The sequence below is a fragment of the Populus nigra genome, chromosome 17 (genome assembly GCF_951802175.1).
Source record: "Populus nigra chromosome 17, ddPopNigr1.1, whole genome shotgun sequence".
Classification (NCBI taxonomy): Eukaryota; Viridiplantae; Streptophyta; class Magnoliopsida; order Malpighiales; family Salicaceae; genus Populus; species Populus nigra.
This window is the reverse complement of record NC_084868.1, coordinates 10,409,085-10,423,795: the sequence shown is the minus strand read 5'-3', so window position 1 is coordinate 10,423,795 and position 14,711 is coordinate 10,409,085. Positions and strand designations below refer to the sequence as shown.

General features: G+C 32.5%; 2 protein-coding genes across 3 annotated transcripts; one reads left to right on the top strand and one right to left on the bottom strand.

Moving 5' to 3' along the window:
- Nucleotides 1-362: 362 nt before the first annotated feature.
- Nucleotides 363-4,614, top strand: LOC133676953 (AP2-like ethylene-responsive transcription factor At2g41710). 2 transcript variants are annotated; one of them, XM_062098771.1, is made up of 9 exons: nt 363-808; nt 1,793-1,875; nt 2,008-2,016; nt 2,114-2,202; nt 2,302-2,375; nt 2,448-2,498; nt 2,667-2,728; nt 2,903-3,537; nt 4,175-4,614. In XM_062098771.1, the coding sequence occupies exons 1-9, from the start codon at nt 396-398 to the stop codon at nt 4,226-4,228; spliced, it is 1,470 nt and encodes a 489-aa protein (XP_061954755.1). In that variant the 5' UTR covers nt 363-395; the 3' UTR covers nt 4,229-4,614. The 2 variants fall into 2 exon arrangements, with proteins under 2 accessions (XP_061954755.1, XP_061954756.1); XM_062098772.1 differs by having other exon boundaries at nt 365-808; nt 2,909-3,537.
- Nucleotides 4,615-10,931: 6,317 nt separating this feature from the next.
- On the bottom strand, nt 10,932-13,004 carry LOC133676962 (heat stress transcription factor B-3-like). Its single transcript, XM_062098784.1, has 2 exons — nt 12,506-13,004; nt 10,932-11,691 (listed from the first exon to the last, which is right to left on the bottom strand). Exons 1-2 carry the CDS (start codon nt 12,734-12,736, stop codon nt 11,236-11,238), a joined length of 687 nt encoding a protein of 228 aa, XP_061954768.1. The 5' UTR covers nt 12,737-13,004; the 3' UTR covers nt 10,932-11,235.
- Nucleotides 13,005-14,711: the final 1,707 nt, after the last annotated feature.

Genomic DNA, 14,711 nt, shown 5'->3' with positions numbered 1-14,711 from the left:
CAATCCTGTAAATAAATTGATATTTTTTTATTAATGTAAGGTAAATAAATTTCTTAAAAAATAAAAATAATGTTAAAAAGGACTATATTATAGAAGTATCACGGTAATTTTCTCTTTGAAGTAAAAAAAAAAAAAAACTCAGTATCCAAAGTAAAAGACATCAATCAAGCTGGTGCCCATTTTGCTTGCCAAGTCACCCAATAAAAAGCAGGCAGAAGAAAACAAGCAATTCAACCAATGCGATAATTACAACGACGACGTCGTCTTCGATTATGACATGAAGCACCTCCAAAACTAGACAAGTGGCAGTTGGTCTCCTCATATCCCAGCAAGCATCCATGCTCTTTCAAAAACCATTAAGTTACCATATTACCCCTCATCCCCTCCTAACCGTTATGCGTTTCACCCTGCAACAGCCCCAAAATAACATAGTCATTTCCAAACCGATCAAGGAAATTCCCGTCATTTCACCCTCACCCCTCGCTACTTCAGGGAAAAACCATCAGTCAAAGAGGTGCTTCCTTTGCAACTCTCAAGTTGGTTTTTTTTTGGATCAAATCATGGCGTCTTCTTCCTCTCATCCGGTCCTGAAACCAGAAATCGGCGGCGTTGGATGTGGTGGCGGAAGCAGCGGAGGTGGTGGTGGAGAGAGTTCAGAGGCGGCAGTGATAGCGAACGATCAGTTATTACTGTACAGAGGACTAAAGAAGCCAAAGAAAGAGAGAGGATGCACTGCAAAAGAACGTATTAGCAAGATGCCTCCTTGCACTGCTGGTAAACGTAGCTCTATTTACCGTGGTGTCACCAGGTATAAATATACGTATTGTTGGGTGTATTTGTACCTGTATACGTTTGTACAATATTCTTATTTAGGGTTTAGGTTTAAAGTTTGGAGCTTTTTATGTTTTGTATAAATTAGTGTGATTTGTGAAGTGTGATTGTGTAGGGATGAAATGGAAGTTAGAAAGCTAGTTGTTTGTGCTATGTGGATTACGTGTTTGATGCTATGTGTAAATGAGTGTTTTTGTGGATCAATGTAGTAGAATTGGGTCCTGGAAAAGAAAAGGAGTTTTTGTTTTTGTTTAAGTGATATAAATAAGAAGTTGGCTCATTTTTAGAAGCTTGTAACTTTGTGATTTGAGGAAGATAACAATAGTGTATGGGGTGGTTACTGTTTAAGGGTAATTGTTAGAGAATGATAGTAGTTTATGAGGTAGGTTAGAGGTTTTAGTGATTAGGGATTGAAATGAAAGTAGTTTGATAGTTAAGGGTTTTAGTTGTAGTAGTTTAGTAAAAGAAGGACTTAGTTTATAGTATGGAAATGGTTGAAGAATGTGGGATACACAAGCAAAAACTTTGTTGATAGGAAATATAGTACAAGAAGGAGAGTTTTAGAACAAAGGTTTTAAACTTAGCATATTTTTTTTTTGACCTGCCTTACAAGTGATGGTTGCATGACTATTTATAGCCTTGTTAACCAACCTATATGGAACAATCTAGATCAAATTTGCAGCCATAGAACTTGCTAGAAATTCAGCCAATACACTAGAAAATTCTAGAGTTATTTGAATTGTGGATAAGCACTTTTTTCCTAGAACATTCCTAGTGTTTGTTTGATTTCGTTAGAACTTTTCTAACTTAGCTTAGCACTAGCTTGTAGTTTGTAGTATTTTCTATAATTGATCTCTAGAATCTTTTTTAAGTGCATTGATAATTTAAAAGTAATCAACAGCAACACAGAAATGTGATTTGATGCGTGGATCTCATTTTTATTGTTTGTTTTGGTCAATAGGCATAGATGGACTGGTCGATATGAAGCACATCTTTGGGATAAGAGTACATGGAACCAGAATCAGAATAAGAAGGGAAAGCAAGGTCTCTACCCCTCACACCCCCCCCCCCCCCCCCTTCTATCTTTGCAATGCAGTCATGGGTATATTGTGCAAGCTGACACTGGTTTTTTCTTGTTATTGTGCATGGAATGGTTGGCTTGGCATGTTCTTCCAGTATACTTGGGTATATGTTACTGGCTTTATACTATTTCTTTCATGAAATATGCTTATGGTTGTGTTCTTCATATTTGTTGGATTTATTAAGTTCTACCCATTTGCAGGGGCATATGATGATGAGGAAGCTGCAGCTAGGGCATACGATCTTGCTGCTTTAAAATATTGGGGCCCTGGAACACTCATTAATTTTCCAGTGAGATAAATACTCCACTTGGACCTTTCTTCATTTGTTGCACAGAGCTCATTCATCTTTATCTGTTAACTGATTAGGTTTCATTACTGTGTCCTGCAGGTTACTGATTATAAGAGAGATCTTGAAGAAATGCAAAATGTCTCAAGAGAAGAGTATCTGGCATCTCTTCGGAGGTAAGTATCGAGTCTGAAAAATGTACTGTTTATTGTAATCATGCTGTTTCCAATGGTGGATGTTTTCTGCAGAAAGAGCAGTGGTTTTTCAAGAGGGCTCTCGAAGTACCGTGCACTATCTAGGTAAATTACTGGAACCATTCTACATTTTTTGTCTGCAAAGTATCTGTTCATTTATGGTACCTGTTTGATCCTCCCCAAAGCTTTCTTTAGGTATTTTGATTGTCTTTTAAAATAATTGTAAAATATTAACAATTTTTTGTTTCTGCATTTTTGGCTTTCACAATGCAGTCGATGGGACTCATCTTGTAGTCGTATGCCTGGATCTGAATACTGCAGTAGTGTAAACTATGGTAAGGTCTCATTTTCTTAATTCACCGATTCTCTTTTTACCATTAATCAAGATCACCAAATTGTATTAAAGAATTCTGCAGTGTCATGTTGCCTCACAAACATCAGCTTTTGACAATAAATTGGTTACCTCCAGAATTACTGCCGACTATCTAAGGGCAATATTTTATTATAAGGTGCAGGTGATGATCACGCAGCCGAAAGTGAATATGGTGGCAGTTTTTGTATTGAGAGGAAGATAGATCTGACATGCTATATTAAATGGTGGAATTCCCACAGCACTCGTCAAGTGGAATCCATCATGAAGTCATCAGAAGATACTAAACATGGCTGTCCTGACGACATTGGCAGTGAACTTAAAACATCAGAACGAGAAGTAAAGTGCACCCAGCCATACCAGATGCCTCATTTAGGCTTATCTGTTGAAGGAAAAGGGCATAAAGGTTCTACAATATCTGCCTTGAGTATTTTGTCACAATCAGCTGCTTACAAGAGCTTACAAGAGAAGGCATCAAAAAAGCAAGAAACCAGCACTGAAAATGATGAGAATGAAAACAAAAATACTGTCAACAAAATGGACCGTGGCAAAGCAGTAGAGAAGTCCACAAGTCATGATGGTGGTAGTGAGAGGCTGGGAGCTACATTAGGAATAACTGGGGGATTGTCTCTTCAAAGAAATGTGTACCCATCGACTCCTTTCTTGTCTGCTCCTCTTCTGACCAACTACAACACAATCGATCCCTTAGTCGACCCCATTCTTTGGACATCTCTTGTTCCTGCTCTTCCTACTGGACTTTCTCGAAATCCTGAGGTTGGTTGATTCTTGCTTAAAGCTTGTAAATATTTCTCTTTTTTTTTTTCTTAACTGTAATTCTCTGCTTTTCTTGTACAAATTTTACCGGTTTCTCTGGTTTATTCTTGCTTAAAGCTTGTATCCCTTAGTTTACCGGTTTTTTAGCTAGAGGGCAAATTGTTTTTTTAATAAAAAGACACTTGGAAGATAAGTTCTTATAAAAACTTGCTACTAATTTATGAGCAATCATAAATCAGTTTCACAGATCTGGAAAATCGCAGTCTCCTTGAGTGAGATGATCCATCTGTGTAGAATACCAGAGAAACATCACCTAAACCAATATCTTGTCAGAAATTTGATCCCAAAAAAATTGGTAATGTTGTTTCACATGTCATGGGATGCATTAAAGCAGTGAGATTTTCTTGGTAAACCATGGAATCATATGACAGGGTGCTCATCTATAGTTTAAATTTACACTAACACTAATCAACAACCTCATCTGTCATCAGTACTAGGAGTAGGAGAGCACGGATTATGTTGAACTCAAATCATTACTTCTTTAATGAACTTAATAGTCAGTATATAGTAAAGCTCTACCATGATTTATTGTTGCCTGTGCACTTGCTTCATTAAAGCCTTAAATGTTGTGATGCAGGTCACAAAGACTGAGACCAGTTCAACTTATAGCTTCTTTCGACCAGAGGAGTGATGGTGTCTCACCTTGCATTCCGCATTTTACCAAAAGACATATTTTCCTTTTAATCGGGAAAAGAAGGAGCAGAAATTAGGGAGATTTTAGCATCAGATCCCTGAGAAAGCCAGAGGTTCCTTGTAACCTGTGAAAAATGCAGATATTTGGAAGATTTCAGTGTGGCAAATCCCAGGAAAAGTGTCCTATTTTCCTTTTGAGATGAGGCTTCTACTTCTTTTCAGTAGGTTTGTTATACGTTCCAGAAAATATACAAAGGAAAATACTAATGTATATGTACATTAATTACATGTAGAATTTCTGAGGATGAACTACACGAAGTTTCATAATATGTAAATTAAATTTGTGCCATAAAGTTGGAAACTTGGATGCTCAGAATTTTATTATCGAGGACTCAGGAGGGAAAAATGATTTGCACGCCCACAAAACATCATTTATTTATTAGAATATTTTTTCTAATCCTTTTAGGTTAGTTTAGGAATTATGTTTTGTAATTTTATTTTTATTTTGTTTTGTTGAATGATATATTAATTTTATGGATTTAGTTTTTATTTTTCAACCTTCAATGCTAGATTTGTAGGAAGTGTAGATTTATATTTTTTTATTTATTTTTTATAAACTTATCATGATTAAAGTCATGAGTTTAATAAATTAATTCGGGTTGATTTGAGTTGTTTTTTTTAATTATTTTTTTTAATTTTTTAATTTTGAGTTAGTTGAAAAATAAATTTTTTATTTTTTTAATAAGTTATTTTAATCTTATAATTCAGGTTAGTAACTTAACAAGTCTACATAAGTTTTTTATTTTCTTTTTATTTTCTTTTTCTCCCCTCCTTACCTTTTCCCTTGTATTCCCCAAATCCCTCTCCTTCTCCTAAGTTTAATTCCTCCAAATGTATATAGATACCTTCCTAAAACTTTCAATTCTCCCTTTTCCCTCTTAATAGACTTATTTTTATGAGATTTTATGGAAGAAAATTGAAGAAAAATTTGAAAATCCCTCTCCCTCTTCTCTTTTGTTGCTCCCGTTGCACGAGGCCAAGTGGCTATTTATCCCATGGGGAAAGTATTCACTATTACTACATTGCTCTTACAGTTTATTTTGGGAGTTTTTCGTTTCATCAAGTATCTCATTTCAATCTATTTTGATAATAGTCATACTAAAAAATTTAATCCATGAAACCTAGATTTTAAATTATCTAGCATCACCTTTAATATTTATTTACTTTTATTTTTAGGGTCTTCACAAATATTATCAAGAATAGGATGCAAAACTGTAGATGAATCATGATGAGGAGCATATGATTGAAAAAACTATTGATTTTCAAAGATAAAAACTTCTCAAGAAATACAAAGTTTGTTAGAATTCGAATCATAACACACAAATCTTTTATGAAAATTACTATATGAAATAAAAGCATATCGAAGAGATTGAGTAGCAAGCTTCAATGGATGGCAAGTGAAAAGAAAAAGGGAAACATAGGCAACTTCTTGTGTATCAGAACGTTTATCATTAGAACAAACGTGAATCAGGGTGCTCGTGCAGTTGCTTGTTGCATGATCATGTCATGGGACAATGGACTTGTCTCAGGATGTATATAACTGGGCATTTTGTCCTCAAAGTAGTGGTTTTGGTTTTCAGAATAGAACTAAACTATCGATAAAGCTGCTCGGCGAAGCCCTGATAAATGCTTCTTATGCTTTGTCATTAGAATCTGTGATCGATGTTCGTAGAAAAACTACTATGGATCTCGAACCTCCGCAGCTGATAATGGACTAGATTAGTCCTCTGGTACTGTGCTTGCAAAACGAAGTCCTCTCTATGATTCGGTGACCCTTCAATGGTTAAATTACCTGTGAAGACGTGTAGTAACCTAGCTGTTACTGTAGGGTGGCACTACCTCGTCTTCTAACTGTACTAACTGCCAGTGATTGTGAAAACCAGTGCTTTAGTTATTTTGCATGCCCGTCATTTATTTTGTGTGCCATTACGTAGAAAAAAAGAGGGTTCATAGAAAAACTATAGAAAAAAACACTATAAAAGTCGGGCGGACCTAGGCTACTGGTTTGGGTCAAAATTGCCAGCTTGGGCTTGGCAACAGGTTGAAAAACTTCCAGCCCCTTGAGCATAGCCCAAGCGGCTAGAACTTTAGCAGCTTGGTCTGAGTCCAGGCGGTTAAAATTCCAGTCGCTTGGATGTAAAAAATTGATTTTTTGCTTTTAGCTACTTAAGCCAAGCCCGAGCTATGAATTTTTTTTTTTGTTTCCAGCCACTTCATCTTAGCCTTAGAAGGTGTTTGGCTTGGAGGTGTGGTGGCTTTTTTTTAAAGGTACAATACATTTAAGCACAAACCACACCTCCAAAAGCTATAAAAACATGCTTTTTACTTAAAAAAGCACAAGCTACCTCTACTCCAAACACTCCCTTAATAGTTGGATTTTGACTCCGTTTTAAATTAAAGTTTAACCTATTTTTATTAAAATATATTTTTTTGTTTTAAATTAATTACTTAGTATTTTTTTTATCATTTTAATATATTAATATCAAAAATAAATTTTTAAATTAAAAAAATATATTATTTTAATATATATTTCTATCGAATTTCAGTTACATCCTCTCTCAAATACATCTACTTGAGCTATGCCCGTGTGTCTAGAATTCTTTTAGCATGCTGTCAAGCCTAAGTTGGCAATCTGATATAAAGTCCGCTGGACTTTTATATTTTTTTATGTTTTTTTTAGTGGTTTTTGCTAGGAATAATTATTTTTAGTTCGGTTTAGTTTTTATATTAAAAAAATAACCAAATTAAATTTTAAAAAAATAAAAACAGAAACCAATTTAAACCGACTAGTTTCGGTTTGGTTCGGTTTTTTAGGAGAAAAACCAGTTCAAACCGGTTTGGTTTGGTTTTTTTTGGTTTGGCTTTGTTTTTTTTCGATTTGGATTTGATTTGGTTTTTCAGTTTCAGGCTTATAAAACCGAATTGAACCGATTATTTTTTTCAAAATTTTAATCGGTTTAATAAGTTTTTTTCACAATTCGGTTTTTTCAATTATTTTTTTCCAGTCTTATCAATTTAATTAATTTTTTAATTTTTTTACTGACCTCTAGTTTTTTTCCTCTTTTTGTATATAATGGCACACAAAATAAATAAGAGGCACACGAAATAAACACATGCCTGTTAAACAATAATCGTAAAATATGATCACGTTTTCTTCACTCATTGGTTGATACCGTGACCAATTAAAGCGTTGGTTTTGCTGTAACTGACAAGCAAAACTATATAAAGAAAAACACAGAAAGGGAAACTTTTCTTCAATGTTAATTAACAAAAGACTAAAGTGTGTGCCTAAATTATAGTAGTCAAATCTATAAAACACTATTAATTGTAATAATTTCAAAAATTTAATTTTTTTTTATTATTTTTTTTTATTTATTTTATCTTTTAATATTATGTTGCTTTAAAAATTATGTTTTGTAATTTTTTTATTTTTTTCTGTTGGGTTATATATTGTTCTCATTGATTTAATTTTTTTTCTCGATTTTAACGTTCAATACTAAATCTGTTAGAAGTAGGGTTTCATAATTTTTTTTTCTATGAATTTATCTCGATTTCATGATTTAGATCGCAAATTTAATAAGTTAATCCAAGTTGACTCGAATTGTTTTTTTTTGGGTCGTTTGTTCTAATTGATTTTTTTCAATTTCATCATTAACATTAGGTTAATTAGAAATTAATCTTCATAATTTTTCTCAATTTATTTTCTATGAGATTTTTTAGATATCATGATTTAAATCATGAGTTTAACAAGTTTACAATTGACTTTATTTAATTTCTTTAGGTCATAATTTAATTGAATAATTTTTAAATTGAGTTTCATAATTTCTTTTATTTGCTTTCATGGAGTTATCCCTGATTTCATGACTCAAGTCATGATGAATTTGTCAAGTTGACCGGAGTTGACTCTATTTATTTTTTAATTAAATATTTTTTTTTAATTTCACCATCCAACAACTCAATTTTCTTTTACTATTTAGTTTTTTTCTTTTCAATTTCTTCTTTTAATGTTATGTTGTTTGGAAATTGACTTTCATAGTTTTTTTTTCAATTTATTTTCTAAGAAGTTATCCTGGTCTTAAGAATTTATTTTTTTTTTATCTCAATTTCAATCTTCAATATTGGATCTGTTGAAAATAGAACTTCTTAATTTTTTAAATTTTATTTTTTAAAGGTTATCCTGGTTTCATGACCCAGGTGATGTGTTTAATAGGTTAGGCATGTTGACTCAAATTATTTTTATTTTGTTTCTTTATTTTGTCCTTCAACATTAAGTTAGTTGAAAATTAGATTTCATAATTTTTTTTATATACTTTTTGTGCGGTCTGATCATTACAATCTCGTGATTTGAATTGTGGGTTTGGTGGATTGACATTGGTTGACTCAAGTAGTTTTATTTTATTTTATTTTTTTTAATATTAGAATTGATTAAAAACTAATCTTTATAATTTATTTTTTATTTGATTTTTATATGTTCATTGTGGTCTCATTTCTTCATTGAAAGTGAGAGCACCTTGAATTCACTGTGTGAAAGTAAGAAGCCACTGAATTGGAACTTTCAAATTATTTTGACATTCATGATCTAGAATTAGTGGAGAAAGTTCATCGAGGGGAAAGGGACAAATAGCAAAAGTAATATATCATTTTACAGACCCCACATACAAGTAAAGAGAGCGATATATACCAGTTTCTTGAACAGAACTTCCATAGCTAGTTCATAAATTGTACCAAGTTTTATACAGGCGACTAGTTAATTCTCTGTTTTTTTTTTTTTTGTCGGTCAGTTGAAATCTCTTAGCCAACTTTAATGTTTGGTGTATTACAATAATATTACTACAACAATATTTAATATTTCCGATCGATCAGTTAATTTGGTGACTTATTTGAATGTCGGGTTAGGTCATTCTTGACAAATTCCATCAGTAATGAAACTGTAATTAGGTAGAATGCGAGTTGGCCAGCCGCCCGCCTTAGGGAAAATATTTTTATCTCTTACTATTGTCGATCCATTAATTTCAATATATTTTGTAATTAATTCATTGTCAATATTGTGCAGCATTTTTCAGGATCCGGAATTAAAATGCTGTAACATTCATGGTTCAAAGTTTGAAGTTGTTGCCGACAAACCATGCTGTGCAATATCAATTTTCCAAACCATTGTGAGATTTTCTTCCGAAGATTAATTAGCTAATAAGTTTTGTCGAGTTAGTGCTTTGTCCTTTGTCCCTCGTCCTTTGTGGAATCAAGTATTCATCATAGATGTGTTTATTTGAGAGTTTACTACAACTACGTTGTTTTCAGTGAGCGTCAGTTGAAACATTTAATTCCGTTTGAATTAGAAAATCTAATAGAAAAATATATTTTTCTTTCCAAAACTTTAAATTAAAAAAAATTGAATGAAAAAGCTGAATTGATTGGTTCTTTACTTTTACATTTGTTAAAATTATGGAAGTTTAATTTGAATTAATGGGTCTTGTTATTTTTAACGAGTTTTGATTTCATGAGTTTTTAATTGATAATAGGTTTTTTTTATTTGGTTTGATTCGAGTTAGTTTTTTTAATATTTAAAATTTTAATCTGAAACCAAAACTGAAAAATTAATTTTCTAACAAATTTTAAAACCCATTCGATTCAGTTAATTTTAAATTGATTTTTACAAGTATTCTAAATAATTTGGTTACCTGATTAGAAATTCTTTTAGTTGATTTTTCAATTATAATAAAACAATAAAAGGGAAGGACACTTGTTGAACATTTTTTCCCCTTCCTGTTTAATATTAGACTTGTAATTAATTTATTAATTTGGTGATGGGAGAAATTTTATCGGCCGTGAACGTTTCTGACCTTCCTTTTTCTTCTCTTTTTGGGAGGTTGTAGTTTTTCAATCTCCCAATAAGACATGTCAAATCAGATGGTAAGATCCACGCAAGTTGCAACTTTCCTAATTGATTTGGGACGCAATGACATCAATGGAAAATGATTTGTAATCAAACTTTGATCTCTAAGTTTCAGAACATGATAAGGAAACATATAGCTTGTATCTAATTGCAGTTTGCTTATAATGTCATGAAACTAATCATAATGAGTTGTATAAAATATGAACTTACAGTAAAAAGGAAACATTGCCGGTTTAAATGTCTCGTTCTTATGATGACCAGACCTGGATCCAATTAATAATTTCCTTTCAAGTCAAACATGGATGAGATGAGGAATGTGATGAACTAGCCTCCATTAACAGCTTGTAAGCATATAGTTTCATTCATGGAAAAACCTGCCAATTCAATAGTATAGCTTTTGGTGAATAGATGAAACTAGATAGGATAAAGTAAAAATGTGTGTGCGCCGGCCTAAGAAGAAATTAAACTAGAGGTTTTTAGTAGTGTGATCCAATTATGCTTTTTTAAAAATTTTAAATTATTTCTATATATTTTTTTATTGTTTTAATTTATTAATATCAAAAAGTATTATTTTGATATATTTTCAAGTGAAAAGTACTTTTAAAAAATAATTTTTAACATTATCCCAAACATCTCTTAAATAAAATAGAAAATAATGATTTATAAGTTGTTCATCGGCTATGGCTTTGAAGTTTAATTTCATTGAGTTGAGATAATTAAGTTGTGTAAGCAAGATAAATGCAGCTAATTATTAAGAAAACCAAATAGCAACTGCTTTACCATAGCAAACCATATACTGTATATATTTTACATTTCCAACCAGAAGAGAAACATATGTATAACTTGAGCCAGTCATGCAGCTAACATAAGGGGGGCTTGAGCCCATTTTAACACCCTTTGAAGTACATGACAATGCACAGATCTTGTTCATCACTGCCACAGCAGTAAAATATGTAACTTAAAGCTTTGTCGTATCTAAGCTATCTACTTCGTTTTTTGTGAAGTAGCCGATGACTTTTAGCTATCCTTGATTATTCTACACGGCACACGTTTTATATGCACGATTGAGATAGTAAAATGCTTGCACTTTCACTAATCTCTGCTCTCTTTCTCTTCCTCTCCCTGTCTCCCTCGGCTTCCAATCTCACACCAAACAACTTCGGCCTCTCATCTTCCTCTTCTTTCTCCAAATGTGCATATTTAGCCACTAAATCAAGAAGCTCCCTGCACTTCCTCTTCATGCTAGTAAGCTCAGTGCTCAAGACCCCATTTTCTTTCTTTAGTCGTTTATTTTCATCAACCAGAGTAGTGTATTCGGATGATGATGAAGTGGATGATGATCTTTGATCTTCTTCAAACTCTTGTGTTGTGACTTGAATTGGTGCAATAGGTTGTTGCTTGCTAGACCATGCTTTTCTTCTACGAATTTGGCACAGTAACTCTCTTTCACCCTTCCGAAACATGTCATTGCAAAACTCCCACCGGCTTGTTGCAACTTTTCGGAAACCCTATTCATAAAAAATAAAAATAAAAAACACGAAAGAAACATAGGGAATCTGTTCCTCGACTTAAGGAAGGAAAAACAAACATGCATAAACAAAATGACAAGCCTTGAAAATCATTTTATTAATTAGGATGGGTTCCTTACTTTAGGTCTTTAGAGATTTTAATTTTTAAGAAACAAACAAAGAAGAAATTCGAATACGAAAACATTAGATAGGAGAATGTGTTAATATCATTCAAGTTATGGGCTGCTTCGTGAAAAATAATTAAAGATTAAATAAATTAATAGAAAATTTTCTAGCTCAATCATACGTACTCATGATGGTGCTGTATAACTTTTACTGTATATTTTAATCTACCTTTCCTTAACCATCCTCCCTCTATGTCCTACATTTATTCCTTGTTCACCAGTTTAAATATTTGGGCAGCCTAATATATATATATGACGTACTTTATTTAAGTTATGTTGAACAAATCCATATTGTTTTTTCCTTATAATAGAATATATTAAAATATAAATATGTAAGAACAAGCCATGAAACTTCTGAGTTCTGACTAACTCACCGTACTTGGAATTACCAAGCTCTAAAGTCCAAATTTATGAAAATTAATTACTTAATTAAAGACCAAGTCACTACAGAGCAGGTTAGGTCAGACAGGACCATTTACCTAGAAAAATATTAAAGAAAAAAATAACAAGAAGATGATTCATTAAGAACTAACTAAACCAGAAACAAAACAAAAAAAATAGATAAAATACCGTGCAGATCAATAACAAAAAAAAGTTACAAAATCCAATAATTAATCATGTATACATACATAAGTATTGAGTTGCCGGACAAAGCTAGAGAAATTGCTATGCTTGAAGAGCGTTGGTAAGAGATCACGAGCAAACTCTGCCGGTTGCCACACCACAAACCCAGTCCCTTCTTCGTTCCATGATATCACCTCATCGGTAGCCGGATCCTCCACCAACATGTAGGTTTTCAATAAAAATGGTGGTGGGGTTGATTTTCTAACATATTCTAATAAACCCTTGTCATTTGCCATGAAATCTTTCAAAGAAAAAGAGGATAAGAGAAGGGAAAAAAGAAGAGAGAGAGGGAGAGAGAGAGAGGTTGTTGAAAGATACAAGATTTTTAAGGAGAAGAGGCGGAGAAGAGAAGAAGGGCAGTCAAGAACTCCCAACCCCAGCAATAGAAACCCAACACGACTCCACAGTTCATGAGAAATGCAAGGGCTTTTCCCTTCTCTTTTCTCTCTCTTTTCAAGAAGAAAGAAATGGTTGAAACGTATTTTCCAAGGCTCTAAACTCTTGTTGTATATAGGAGGAATAAATCATTATAACATGGTTTTATACTTTTATAGGGTGACTTTTAGTTTCATGATGTGATCAGTTCATTATATCATCATGCACGTTGGTCCAAATTTCACTGTTAAGGAATCCATCTTGTGGACCTTAGGATCATATCACTGATTTCTTAGTGGTTACAGTAATCGTTTGACTGGTCAATGAAAGACAACAGCAACAAAAAATTTCTATTAACGCGGCATGCATATATATATATATATATATATATATATATATATATATATATATATTTCAGAAAAACTAAATCTTGTTCACACTTGAGATGGTGAAAAAACTATTTCTTATCTATGTTATGCGCGTCATTTTGTGCAATGACCATGCTAATTAATTATTATTATTCAATGTTTAAAAATAACCAGTTTAATTGTTTCTAATTTGTATAAACCAATAATAATGAATCTTAATTGCTAAATGTTTTTGATTAATTGTGGGTGAGGTGGGTTGTGAAGGCTGTGATTGTTTAGCAAATTGGTAAAATAAGACATCAAAGTTCTTTGATATCGATCTAGGCATAAGAATGTTGTATGAATACTTTGATTACAACCCTTGGATGGGTGGAGCATTCAAATGAAGGGTTGAGATTAGGGGCAAGAGGGTTGTGCCTAAATTACAAATTATAATCTCCTTGAAGATATATCTATATATAATAATAATAATAATAATAATAATAATAATAATAATAATAATAATAATATATTAGTTCCTTTAGGTGTGATGAGACTTTCCACATTCTTTATTCTCCTAGTTGGATTTCTATCATTCGTGGGTTTCGTTATCCTAATCAATAAAGCATGATCTATATGGTTCCCCTTGTGGAATTGTTTTAGGGAAAGAAGTGACCTTTTTCTGACTTTTAGGGTTACTATTTCATATCTAAAATTTGCAACATGGGAGATGTCAATGTTACACCCAAGCGCTGCCCTCAAGAAGCTTGCTGTTTCCATTTAATATTGAGGTTAAATTAATTTACGAGCTAATTTTTCTTTTCTTTTCTTTTCTTTTTCTTAGAAAATATTTGTAAAAGCGTGAGGAAGGATAATGATAGCTGAATCATGTTTACTTTCTGGGAGTTAAAAAAAAAAAAAAGACAGATTAAGGGTCATTTTAAATCTTCTTTTCTCTCTCGAATTGTAATTAACTTTGATTTGTAGCGAGGAAGGTTTCGGTAATTTAATTATATTTCTCAAAGGATATTTGGGTTTTTTTATTGAAAAAAAATTAATTATATTTCTTAAAGGTTGAATTTAAATTATTGAGAGGAGATTAGAATATGGAATTCATTCCCTTACATTACCCAAGATTGGCGCGTGCATAAACGCGCCAGGTGCGAGAGTGAGAAAAAGCGTATTGATAAAGAAAAGTGGAAATTCAAGGCATTTGGACGTATAAGAAGGTTCTTATTTTGATTGGGAGGGCTGAGCTTTCTTGACTTGATAAAAAATAATATACATATATATTTTATTTTATTTCTTAATTCTGTCCTTCAAGGTTTCCAAAAAAAAAAAAAATGGCGACTCAAAATTGTGTGCGAGTTTTGTCACCCCGTACCCTCTCACCAACCACAGCTATTCCTTTCCCATTTGCTCACCTCTGGGAACTGATTAGAGTGGTGAGCTTTCTTAATTTTTTTTCAGTCCCCTCTTCTAATAAATT